At 39.9% G+C, this 14,124-nt stretch overlaps 1 protein-coding gene across 1 annotated transcript in view; it reads right to left on the bottom strand.

Annotated features, from left to right (window-relative positions):
• The window catches only part of LOC146790057 (UBA-like domain-containing protein 2), a 78,629-nt gene that overhangs the window by 46,364 nt on the left and 18,141 nt on the right, over positions 1 to 14,124 (bottom strand). Inside the window, exon 2 of the mRNA XM_085628404.1 lies at positions 11,869 to 11,925. Within this exon, the coding sequence (XP_085484530.1) occupies positions 11,869 to 11,925 (57 nt within the window). The remainder of the gene's footprint in view (positions 1 to 11,868; positions 11,926 to 14,124) is intronic.

Here is a 14,124-nt window from a genome sequence, read left to right as displayed (position 1 = left end):
TCAGTTGATGTCCTCTGTGTTACGCAAAATAAAAAAAAAGTATAAAGTGTAAAGCTTCTGCCTCATTAAAACACCAGCACTTATTTGTTACAAATTAAGCACTAGGTGGGCGGCTGTAGCTACGTGTTTACAGCTACACACAACAAGTAACATGATACCTACAACAAGTTAGGACTATTGGCTTTGTCAATCGTTGTTAGTTGCATAAGATAAATTAGCAGTAACTGTGGCTTGTATATAATATTGAAAAAGCATCCACTTGAAGCCCTAGTGACACCACGACAATGTTACTGTGCCTGAGTTACAAAAAGAGGCACAAGAATCCAGAGCAGACATGGTGAGTAAGTTGGCTGAAGAGGTGGGGGGTGGCAAATGGTGTTCACGGGCGCTTTGATGTCCTCAGTGGCCGCGCGGCTCACTGAAAACATCAAAGCGCCCTCGAAATGTAAGTGATCGCAATCGCGATCACACTGTGCGACAGGCGAAAGTGAAAGACGAGTGCTTTCAGGCTGCCAAATAGTGCGCGCGCCTGGCACACATGCACAGTAGTTGGCGGCCTGAAAGCACTCGTTTGCACTTCCAAAAGTGCTTACTATAAGTCTCGCCAGAGCAGCGCTAAAGCGCTGTCTCAGGCGAGACCTAAAAAGGCTCTAAACAGAAACCTCGCAAAGCAAACACATGCGCTGCTGCTCCAGTGCGTAATGCGCCCGCCTCCGAGGCAATGAGCGACTGAAAAAATAGGTCAGCATGTTAATGTCCGAGAGACAGAACCCAATCGCAGATTCGCCCAGAGGAACATGATCAGTCACTTATGGGCTGTCAGCGAGGGCAAGGGGGCAGGCACAGTAACCCCCTCACCACCAACTGCTGTGGGCACAAAGGGCTATTCGATAACTAACATCAGTTGGACGGGATGGAATGAGGCTGCATTCATTCTTAGTCCCACAGTGCAGTGTTTTTGCATTTACAGATACCGGACTCCAGCTCTCACAGATCCACTGAACCGCATACTGGCCCTTTAAGAGCAAGCACTAATGCAGGCATCTACCAATCTTGCTATAGACTGGTCTGACGAGTGCAAACCCAAGCATATATCTCCATATTTAAGAAGGAACTGTTTAGACTTTCGTGTCTCTCGGCCTGTCTTAAGAATACTGCAGAGCCCGCTGAACCTTCAAAGTAAGGTGGAGGTGTAGTCTCAAAAGAAAGCAATTAAATGGTCGGATTAATATGAAAATTGCAAACACATTTGGGGAGAAAATGCAGGCGAGTCCTTAGGAAAACCTGTCATGGTGAAAACAGTGAAATATATTTTGTTGCATAGAGTTTGAAGCTCAAACTCCTGATTTCAGTGATAGCTATCAAAAAGGCGCCCTTGCAAGACAAGCGGTGGTGCTATACGCTTTGCACCGGTCAAACAGCAGTCACGTTCAACCTAAACATCAACATACAACGTTTCTAAGAATCTTTTAGCCACATAGACAGCGAACAAAGAGGTCTAAGGAGTGCATTTGCAATATGCAGTTCTAGGAGTCAAATTTACCTTTAAAGAATATAACTGGGGGGCAGATGCAGCCAAATATATACAATAATAAAATATATTTTCACCAGGTTCTTAGGTCACCGCCCCCTCTGACACCGGATGCAGCATCTCTTCCACTTTAAGGCAAAATAGCAGGTAGTGGGAGCTATTTTCCAGTCATCTGGAAAGCTAAAGTGGTCACTTATCAGAGCAACGCATGGCTATGGCGAAAGATCTTACCCGACATCCTGAAGAGAGGGTCAAACTGACATAGAAGCCTGATTTTTGGTTAGATGGAAATGTCAATGACTGAGCAGCACAACTCATGAGGATAGTTTGGGGAAGTGATATGCATCAGTGTGGTGACCATCTTCAGAAGAAGTGGAAAATTAGCAAAAACAGATAGCAGCGTCCTCAACCATTAAGAAAATTGCAGTCCCCCTGGAAATAGGCTCTAGGAACCTGCGTGCAACATCCTGACATTCGCATTTCCATCTACATTGATTATGTTTATACCCAGTGTTCCCTAAATAGAAGAAATGTGTGAAAGCACTGTGCCATTTAACACACATTCTTCCGGCACATTTCTGCTGAAATGATCTGCCTTAAAATTCTGTAGTCCTAGCGGATACAGCCACTTGAAGGGGATGTGCCTCAATATCAGCCCAATCTAAACTGTGCTTCTCTTGAGAGAGCTATGAGTGTTATATCCCCTGCTTAGTGGGTTATCACACTATGGGGTCAGAAGGGATGCACGGGGCTCTTGTATATTGCTGGGATACGTTTGTTCTCTGGCTGACCAAGCCTATGTGTGCATGTTGTCCATGTGGTCTCCCCATTCTGCGACGTTACACTATCAATGGACAGATAAAAGTGTTGATTTATTCAATGAAATAATGCGGTCCCTCAGTCTTGTCCAGGGGCACCACTGGCCCTCTTGGCATTCCCATAGATGGATTGTGTATCCTGGCACGCACAACCAGTCTAGTGTATGACACAATGCAGCCACTGCAATGACTTACCCTCTTCTCTGTGACCTGAGGAAGTTTAGTAAAAATGTGTGTGTCTGGATGCCTTAAAATGTCTTTTGAAGATTCAAGGATGCGAAAGCTAAGCACTACGAGTAGACGCGAGCAGTTGGTTCCATAATACGAGTAATGCACAAGAAAATGATATAATTGAAAGTCAACCTTCACCCCTGAGGTCTAGCAGGAGCAGACTTGGGCTTAGGCTAAGACAGGGAAACAGAGGGCAGGGTAGCAATGGAAGGGCAAGCAAGGCAAGCCAAGTCGTGGATAGGGCCAGAATTGCAGATAAAGCAGGACAAGGAAGTACCAAGATCAGCTCTGATGACCAAAGCCTTCTGCTCACGCACATCCTTCAGGGACTTTGGCAGTGATTACATTGACACAACTGCACTTGCTCATCTATCTTTGCTGCCTCTATATCTCTGCTCCTCCTTGTAGATCCCATCTGCATGGGCACCTGCACACCAATGCCGTTGCATCTGACCACAGACCAGGAATAAGAAGAGAGTGGCAAAAGGCACTTGATGTTCGGCCTCCTCCCATGAGAAGAAAGCACCACCAAGCCTTTGTAGGCACTTCAGCGATACCATTCAGAGGGGACCTGGCAGTTCAGTTGAAACTCACTTGTATCAGAGCAGGACCAAGGCTGATTTGCATATGGTTAGTTCCTGTCTGAGGTGGCACGGAGCTAAAAAACATAAAAAATAATGGACTGGATTGTGGACCAGAATAATTATCAGTGTCGGAGATTAATTCAAGTAATCACGTCAACACTTTTTTGTTTTCCTCAGTGTAATGGGTATGCCCAGAAGTGGGTTCCGTGCTCACTGTGTCAGACTCAAACCGCACTTTTCTGACAAGACGTGTCTAGACAGAAACTGATCTGGGGATGCTGGCATGGCAGTTCGAACTGGACTGTTCCTACTGGAGCTTGTCCTAGTATGATTTGCATATGGATACTTCCTGTCTGAGGTCACATGATGGTCAAAAAAACAACAACAGTGGACTGGATTTCAGCCCAGTGCAATTACTGAGAGGAATTCCAGGATTCTACCCATAACATTTGTGTTTTCCTAATAGTGAGACTATGGCCCTTAAAATCAGCTGTTACCTTATCAGAACTGAATAAGTGATCAGAGGTGAGTACTTATTCCAGGATTTCCATGGAGTCCTCCCTCTTTTCAAAACTGGTTACACAGAATCCCACAGTGCACAGTTACTGCAACACAAGACAGTGGAAGAGTTGGTAGCATACAAAGTAGAAGCAGATTATTTACACATGTTTTCGCCCTTAGAGTACATCAGTGTCTCCTTTTTTCTTGAAGTGCTGCTGATGAAGGGCCCAATGAACTTCTTTGAACTTCTTAATCAAAGAGACCACAGCAGAAATCGGGGAACTGGGCCTTAAAAACAAGGCATGTGTGTCTAGGCTCTTATATTTGTGCATTGCTTGTTGTCCTAGGAGTGCCATTTTGTGTGAAGAAACTCAAAGATGACCAGTATTTGGATTGAGGAAAGAGCAGCATCAATATTTGCTTTATTAAGCTGCCATATTTGTGACATTAAGGAACGCAATAATATAATTCACTGATTAAATCGGCCATTGGTAAACTATGGAGTTTGAACCGATTAAGAAGCCCAGTCTGACACAAACGTTGTGTACAGTTTTGTACGCTTTCATCTAGAAGTGGCAGAAGAGTATTGCTACTAGTTGGGTTTTTGTGGGAATCAAGTCATTTTTCAGATTGTCCTCCTGAGTGTTCTTGTCTAGGGCTCCTATGCGGCACCTTTTTTATTTGGTCACTGAACAACAGGCTCTTCTTATTTAGCAAACTCTTTCAGGAGAGGTCTTATCTTGGCCATTAATTTTTGTGGTAATCTCTCCTAATGAGTTTATTTTTAGATTCTTCTTCTGTTGCCCAGCCTTTTGTGCCGCTGCCTATATGATTAAGGGTCTAGAGGAGGAACTTGTTAGTGTGGTAAGGGGAGGAATCAAACATTGTGAGGATTCCTGAAATAGAACTAGAAGCCTATGATGTACTCAAAGCGGAGAGATTCAACTTCAACCACATTGATCGGAAGCAGCGGTGATTTTTAGGCTGTTAGATGTAAGATGTGAGCGATCAAACTGGTCCTCTCATCCTCCTCCAAATGATGAAAGGGCGGAATCTAACAAAGCCCCCTGCTCTTCGAGTGGGCCGTGGATCCAGAGGGAGAGTTTTTCGGTCCTTGTCAGTTTGTCCAGAGGCATGCCCTTCCATGACTTCCATGGTCTTGAACGGCATTAGCTGACAGACTGTACAAAAACAGTACCCTTAACCTTGCTGGATTTCTTTTACCCGCATAATGGGAATCTGTCAAAACAGAAAAACTGAGTTTTTACTCTGTAAAAAAAAACTGAGCTGTGGAAAGGATCCCTAGGAAAATAAATATTAATGTGGTAGAATCGTTTTTTGTCATGTAAACGCCTTTACATAGACCACTGCATCATGCCTTCCTTTTACTATTAAAATGCCTTTCTGAGGACGTGCTTTCAGTGAAATATTTTTCATTATTACGGATATTGGTTTAATATGCATAAACAAAAATGAAGAAAATGGCCTGACAAGATGTTTTCTTTGGTAATTATTGTGAAAAAGGTATAAATATATAAAAATGTGCTCAGGGTTCTTAAACATGCATGAAGATAGTCTTTTAGAGTTTAATCACACACTGTTTAATATAAATGAGCTTGAAATAATTGAAAGTAAGACAAATTAAGTGAGTCTATGTGTGTCAGTCCAAACACATTATTCCAGCTGAAATGTTCTCCTAAACTTCAATCACAAGACCTTCAATAACCTCATTCTTTCCTCCCCAGGCTTTTGAAGGCCTAATGAATGTGCTCATGGTAGTAAACAATAAACAAAAGCTTTCATAGGCTGGAAATAAAATATTTATCATGCTGTAGAAGCCAGATTTCTAAAACAGTACGTTTATCCTTCCTGTATTTCTTTTCACTGCAAAATGGGCGTCTGTCAAACAAAAAACGTTTTTAATAAAAAAACAAATCCCAAAAAACACCGAGCCATGGAAAGGATCCCTAGGAAAAGAAATCTTAACATAGCGGTAACAGTTTTCTGTCGTGTAACCCCTATGCAAAGACCACTGTATTATGCCTTCCTTTTACTACTATAATACCTTTGTGAAGAAGTGTTTTCAGTGATATGTACTTCATTACTACAGATTTTGGTTTAATTTGCTTAAAGTAAAATAAAGAAAATATTACAGCCTGAAGACATGTTTTCGTTAATTCTTGTGGAAAAAATCATAACTATTTAAAAATGAGCTCAAGAGTCTTATACATGTATGAAGATATTCTACCATTCATGAACATCATGGAGAATCCCATAAAGGACAATGTACTGTTACACTCAATTTTCTTTAAACATAAACAAATGTTTAGGACTATTAGCAAAGCACTGTAGGCTCACAACTGAAAACTATATATTAAAATAATAAATCTATTAAAGTTAACAATAGCTCTTAGAGGAGATCTTTGGTTTTGTGCTTACTTAACACTGGTAGTGAAATATTTATGAATGAGGTTTGTGAGGCAATGGCACACTAACCTTAAGGATAATTATAGTTTAATTACACTGTTTAATATAAATGAGCTTAAAATAATTGAAAGTAGGAAAATTGAAGTGGGTCTATTTGTGTCGGTACAAACAAATCATTCCAGCAATCATTCCAGCTGAAATGTTCTACATTTCAATCACTAGACCTCCAAACACTTACATGGTGAAGGTGCACACATCCTGATTCCTTTCAGAAAGTATTTTGTTCCCAGAAAATACTTTCAAGTTTTTTTCTCTCAATTCAAAGTTCATGCCACAACTCCCCTAGTATCTGGCTATAAATGTCTGGTTATGTGGTCTACACCACTCAATCTTTACCTAGTGTAGTTTCTAATACACTAAATATAACTATCACTAAACATTTATTGAAAATTATATTTGGACTCCAATTAAAAACAGACACAAACGGTGAGCAAGGCTTGGACACCATGTGGAATGATAGACAGGAGCTGAAGCGCAGGAGCGGGCAAAGACATTTATCAATGTGCCTCCACCTTAAACAACAATTTACTAAATTAATCTTCAATTTCAGGCTTGTGAACGATCAAGGCACAACATGGCCAATAAATTGTGACTATTTTGGCTAATTTAAATTTATTTGGCTATTCAATTCCAGGTCCGCCTTCTCATGACAATGGGAGCATTCTTCACTCCATAAAGAGATTTTTATTAAATATGGGAGTTTCACAGGCACTCAGTAAGTCTATTTGCTTTACCTTATTAGCTTCCCCAGATACACAGATTCCCTAATGTGGAGCAAGGGATCAGAATTGAAGAATATGGCATCGTGAAAGTCACTAAATTTAAAAGAGAAACAGGGGACCTTAAAAGTCATAAAGAGGACTTAGAAAATAGAAACCATAGAAATAATTTGAGAATACATGGTGTCGTTTTAGATAATTAGGGACCAGCATGATCTAATTTCTTAATGTAGGCCTCTTAGTTACCTGGTATTAACACCCAAAGAGCACACAGATTGTGATAAAGGTTCAATATGCACGAGCCAATGCTAGACCGAGCCAACGCTAGACCAAGAGGGATTATTATTCTATCTTTGGAATTTGCAGACCTAATGAACATTCTCAAGGTACCAATAAATAAACAAAAGCTTTCATAAGCTGGAAATAAAATATTTCTCAAGATGTTGCAAAAGCTACAGCAACAAGAAGGAAAGAATTTCTGGATGTGAGACCTGTAATAAGAACTTAATGCACGTTATGGATTTGCCCAATTAAAGTGACACATAAGCATACGAATATTCCTTACTGGGACTCTAACTCAAATCTGATATCTACAGTCAAAAAAATGATTACATGAATGATTAGAGTGGCGCAGAGTAGAGTGGCACAGAGTGCAGTGGCATAGATTTGAGTTGAGTTGCATAGAGTGGAGTAGTGCAGTGTAGAGTGGCGTAGAGCTCAGAGGCGGAGAGTTCAGTGTTGCAGAGTGGAGTGTCAGAGTGCAGTGGTGTAGAGAGAGAGCAGTGGTATAGAGTACAGTGACGTAGAGTGCATTGGCATAGAGTGTGGAGAGAGTGCAGTTGAGTAGAGTGCATTGTCAGAGTAGAGTGGCATAGAATGCAGTGGCATAGAATGGAAAGGCGCACAGTAGACTGCAATAGCCTAGAGTTGATTGTTTCAGAGCGAAGTGGCATAGACTGGAGTGGTGTAGGGTAGAGTGCAGTTGCACAGAGTGGCATAGAGAGTAGTGGTGTAGAGTAAAGTGGTGTAAAATACAGTGGTGCAGAGTAGATTAGAGTGCCGTACAGTGGATTGACGTACAGCTGAGTGTAAATGAGTAAAGTCCATTGCGTAGAGTGTATTGGCAAAGAGTGCAGTGCGTAGTGTCCAGTACTTCAGAGTGGTGTAGAGTACAGTGACGTGGAGTTGTGTAGAGTAGATTGGTGTGGTCTAGACTGGAGTGGTAAAGAGTGCAGTTTCCTACCCCCAGTATCCAGCAAAATTGTCACATAAATCCTTTTACTTTGAAATCAGAGAAAGAAAAGTAAACGAGCACCCACAAAAGACAGCACTTGACATTTAACCTCAGTCTTTGAACGCACAGCAAATGTGATGATATAATAACAGGATTTACAGGCCTGTTAACAGAAAGGGAGCACTCGGAAGGATACTGTAAATAAAATTTGGGCAACGGAAGGTATGAACTCAAGTTGGACAGCCTGGGAGCAAGAAAACATGATTTACAAACCGCAAGCAATGGGCAGAATGTATTCCTAGGTCAACTTTCTGAATGTCCCCAAGATGCCCCCTGCGACCTAAAAAAGCATTGGATGATACACAGAGGCTTTCTAATTTAGATAAAATATGTTTTCTTTTTTCCTCTCTAACTCAATTGTCCCATTCTAGGATAAAGTTTTCTCCGGCTATAAACTTAGAAATGGTCTCTTAGGAGCGGATTAGGATGGCGCCCTACCGCAAAACGGGACCGCCCGACAGGTTGGCGGCGGTCCAGACATAGGCATTATGATGCGACCGCCACCAAGGCGGTTGCAATGCTTATACTTTGCATTGCGGCAGGTCCTGCAGGCTGAAGCACCTGCTGCAATGCAAAAAGGGGACACCTGACATATCCCTGCAATGCGTGGCAGGTACCATGTAGTGCCTGCCACATGGTGAAGGGATATGTAGGGGAGCACCATAGGTGCCCCCAAAAGCCACAGCTTAGGGCCAGGGAGGAAGTGGGCCCCGCTACAGGCCCCCAAAGTCCCTTACCACCTGCCTTTTCATGGAGGGTTACCCACCATGAAAAGGCAGGCGGAAAGGGACATCATAATCCCTACGGCGGTGCCGGGCAGGCACCGCCACCATTGTAGGGATATGATTCCCATCCGATGGACCGGCGTGCTCAAGGAGCCCGTCGGATGTGTGGCGGTCGGTCTTTCCGACCGTCAACTATCCACCCGCCATGGTAATATGGCGGGCGGATAACATGGTCCTGATGGCGGTGGAACAGCCACCAACGGACTGTCGGTGGCGGTCCCACCATCATAATCGTCACCTTAATTAAAACATTTTTTTTAAAAATGGTGCAATCCTAATTTCAGATCATGCGCCCATTTGGCATGACTGATCTGTGCCACCTTAGAATTGGCTCTATTATGTGGGCATTTAATACTAATTTGCTGGGTGACTCCAACTTTTTAGAGTAGTTTAAAAAAACAAATTCATTATAATTGGTACATCTACAAGGTATTATTGGAAAGTTCTATTAGAAACAGTTCAAAGAAAAAAAAACCGACATGATATCAAAGTTAATTTTTGACAATATTCAATTGGACCATTAATACTATATTTCAAATATTAGCATGTCCACTTGATAAAAAGCAAATTGATAATAAGTATACTGATATTAAAGATGCTAAATGGTTTATATTTTTTAAAGCATTCCACTCAATTTTCTTTATTATATGATATATTTATATTAGAGTAAATTGCGCTGGGTACTTTTTCAGAAGCAATAAATTGTCTTATTTGGAAACCTGATCATGGTGAAGCTCAATTTATGAATTAAGGCTAACACGGATTGTAAAATATATGCCTAACTTTTTCCCTTGAGATTCGGAAAGGTTTTACCGTAATTAATTAAGAATTAGCAATCTGATTTTATTAAGGGAAGACTAGCTTCTGACAATGTATGTACTTTCCTACATATTATACCAAAAGAATCTATATACAAATCTCCAGTTGTGGTTCTCAGTTTAGATGCAGGGAAAGCTTTCGACAAAGTGGGTTGGAAATGTATGTTTAAACATTATCTTGGCGTGGATTAGGTAATACATCTTAAAACAGGATATCGCTTGTATACTAACCTAAATGCTAAATGCTGGTTGTTCTTATTTAGATTTGCAGAGAGGCACTAGACAAGGATATCCATTTCTCCTTACTTTTTTTCTGCTGCTCAAACCTTTAGATTTTATTTAATGTTGCACTTCCTACAGTCGTAAAGAGTCCCATATAGTTTTGAAAGGATCAACATCAATTATCGAGGAGTTTTGTTACAAATTAGGTTACAGGCACAGTTAAAATAAATTTTGAATATACCAAAAGGTAAAATGTCTGATTAACTGAGAAATGGCCTGTTATGTTTATCCTGGTAGGGAATGTTGGACACAATTGAAATGGTGGTAGTACCCATCATTTTATCTACTCTCTGCATGTTAGCGATTATTATTGACTCTTTTTAAATTAAAGAACCAATTCTCTTTTGTTGAAGTTTCTATGGAACTCTAAAAAACAGAATTCCCCTATACATTGTGAAATTACCTAAAGAGAATTGAGGAGTTAGGTTTTCAAATATATCTTAATTTTCACCCTAAAAGACTTATTCGTTAACAGATGAGTAAAAAGATGATCGTACTTTGTGGGTTCAACTGGAGGAAGCATGTATCCTACCTTTCTCTTTTACATACATTGTATCCATGACACAAAAACCTACTTTTGGTAAGACTGCTGACAGGTCTAAGAGGATGAATATACCAGCCTCTGCCTTGTTCAGTATATTGTGAATTTTATCAACTCTTTTAAGGTAGCAGTTTCAGTACTGTGAAGTAATTGTATCCCTCCTCCTTTTGGTTAATAATGTGATTGAATACAACATATGTGAAGTGGTTAATACAGTAATAAAAACCACAACCAGACAAATTAAAGGCAGGATTCTATGTTCATGCCCAGCTAACCCCTATGCTATACAATGTAAATGACTACTCAAGAGAAGAGGGTTTCTCCAGTTTCTAGCTCAATATGCACTAAATACTGGACTGTGAGAAAGTAAGCCCATTGACATGAAAAGAGGAGTAACTGAAGAGACAGACATGAAAGTGGTGGCTGGAGAGATTCTATATTTTAAATAAGGAAACAGAACAGGAATAAAGAAAGAGTGGAAGAAGTCAATTATGCAACACAGGAGAGGAGGGCTTTCCCCATCTGGTGTAAAACTGGATAAAAAATAATCGTGTTTACACAGAGTGACCCAAAATGAATGAAGCAACATTGTAAAAGGAAACTAAATTGCCAAAAAGATAATCTTCTGTATTTAATATGTATGACAACAATGAATCCACAGCAAAGAAACAGATCTTCAGGTAGTTGTAGAAGTGGGGTGGAGAGATTATGATTCCAAAATACAGTGACAAGTAAAATATCCTGGTATTAAGTCCAAGAAAACCTGCTGAGTCACTTCTCACCCACACTAGCCAGTCTCGAGTATTCTCTGGAAACAGAGAGCAGTAAATCTCTGAAGGTACCTTCAAATATTGACAAAGGAATTGTGGAGAGTCAAGTATTGTCTTCTGTCAACTAAAACTTTTCAAAACCACATTGTTTGCAGTCCTACTTGGGTAATAAGTGAAATGTATAGAAAAGGCTGGAAATCCGGAAATACACTCAAGTTTACTCAGTGAGCTGTTATCCTGACCAGTAGTGGTGATACTTTCAAAGTATTAACCAGGCCCTTTTAGGAGGACAACCTAATTCCCCAACTGGTAATGCGGCTTTTAAAGATTCAGTTCTTGGTGACAACTGGCGAAGCGGTTTTGTTTACCGGGCCTGCCACCGACTAAGACAGAGTGAATTGTACATCACTGCAGATCAGTGAAATGTTTTGATAATCAAACGTCAAGGTAATTTATACAATATTGCTTTTGTGTTGAGGATCCTGCCATGACAAGGCAGTAACTTACCATGTGGTGATGAGCATATGGTACGTTGGATTCTTGGAAGAAAGTACTAAGCGCCGTCTGCAAAACAAAACATCAACAATTCAGGAAAATTATGACAAATTAGAATAATGAATAAACATCACACATTGACTGAAAGCACGGTGTGCTCACACAGTGTTGCCCAGCACCTTTTAGGTGTACAGTAACCATATTTGTTCATAAATACAAATCATAATAAAGATGTTGGCAATAGTGGGTAATTTGGACAACATTAACTTGTGATCTTTAATATACATTAATTCAATACTGTAATTTTCTTTGATTTACATTTATCATCTCATTCTTTCATAAAGTGTTAATCCCAACATAAATTGCCTCTTGTAAAAACCATGATTTCAAGCAGACTCATTTGCGATTCATCTGGAATTAATACATATCTTCTTTAATCTACATCACAAGAGTCTGGAAAAGAAACAAAATAACGTCTATAACCATGTCATACCAAATGTATTTAACAGGAAGCTATATGTCTCACAAGACCATAGATTCCAATAATACCTGCCCAAAATCCAGTCCTATAAGGTACAAGCAGTGCTTTTAAAAGAACAAGAATGCAAACAGAAGAAAAGCAAATTAACTACTCGCCACGTTTTGTATATCAGAGTAAAACATCCAGTATTTAGTCACATGACCGTCTCAAAAAGAATATACATTATTATAGGCTACTAATGCCAAGGCCAAGTGGAACATTCTCATGTTCGAACTGCAGTGTCTGTAATTCAACAATCAAAGGTAACCACGTGGTATTCAATAATTAAAGACAACCGACTGGTAAAACATTCAAATTAGATCATTGAGCAGCCAATGTCACAAACTTTACAAACGGAAAAATGAACGGAAAATGAAGAGGTCTTGCTGAGCATATATCCAGTTTAAGGAACAGTTTGAAATTAGTTGCTTTCTCTAATTGGGTAGTTGGGAACTATACAGGACAGCAAACTAAACACTTCAGACAGGATGTTATATCTCAAAATCTCCCGCTTTATTAGATGGAGAAACTGAAAGTTAAGGCATTTAGCACCAACTTTGACACCAACCATGGGACTGCTGCTGATGCAAAGACTTACATACAAGAAGGTTCAGGAATTTGAACAGTTATTATTAGAACGGTTTGAAATGCTTTGAGATGGGAAACAACCTGTACAACGAAGGTTGAACAACGAGATTCCTTTATAACGAAGGCATTACGACGTTACAATGAAGGTTTTTACAACGAGAATGCCTTTACGACGTATGGATTTACAACAAATTTTGTTGGTAAAGCATGAATGGTAAAGGCATATTCGTTGTAAAAAAATAAGGTAAAGTATTAAAGGTAAGTATTAAGTGATATATGTGTATATATAGGGTGACATGGGTATTTTGTAGAGTGGGTATGGGTTTTTGGGTGGAAAGAGAATTTTTAGTGTTTAGAATGGGTTTTGGGGTGACAAAGGAATTTTTAGGTGGGTATGGGGTTTTGGGTGACATGGGAAATTTTAGGATTTAGGGTGGGGACTGGTTTTTGGGTAACAAGGGTAATTGTATGGCTTAGGGTAGGTATGGGTTTTTAGGTGGCAAGGGAATATTTAGGGTGGCACGAAATGTCTTAAGGTTCAGGGGTTGTGGGTTAATAGGGTGATATGTATATATAAAACAATTATAATATATATTTAAATATATAGTTAAATGCATTTAACAAATATTTAAAGTGTATATATATATATATATATATATATATATCTTCACATATTCACATAAAAAACCATAGGTTTCACACATGTTATAGTTAGGTGGATAAAACCAATGAAATTCCCCCGTTATAGTTAGTTCAGATAACTATAACTCGCGCGACTGTCACTCTATCACAAGGATGATGTCATCAGTGATGTCAAGAGTGATGCCACTGACCATGTCATGAGTGATGTAATATGTTTTTACACCGAACATTCACTGTGATGCAATAGATGTAATATGTGACGTCATGAGCAGAGGATTGCGGGCGCGCGAGATATTTCCCAAAATGATGTGGATTGAGGGTATTGCCCACTTGGGCTACATTTGTTTTGCTTTGATTATTGGACGTCAACCTACAACCCTGTAGTCTGTTATAGATGCACAGCACATTGAGGCATACGATTCAGTTACAAAAACATTTGCACAATGCTTACTATAATCTTTTGCCTAATGAATTGGGATGTATAATGTTTGTCCACTTGGACTTTGACAATTACAGAA

This window comes from Triturus cristatus, chromosome 10 (assembly GCF_964204655.1).
Source record: "Triturus cristatus chromosome 10, aTriCri1.1, whole genome shotgun sequence".
In the NCBI taxonomy this organism is placed as follows: Eukaryota; Metazoa; Chordata; class Amphibia; order Caudata; family Salamandridae; genus Triturus; species Triturus cristatus.
The sequence above is the reverse complement of the archived record's forward strand: the minus strand, read 5'-3'. Positions and strand labels throughout refer to the sequence as shown.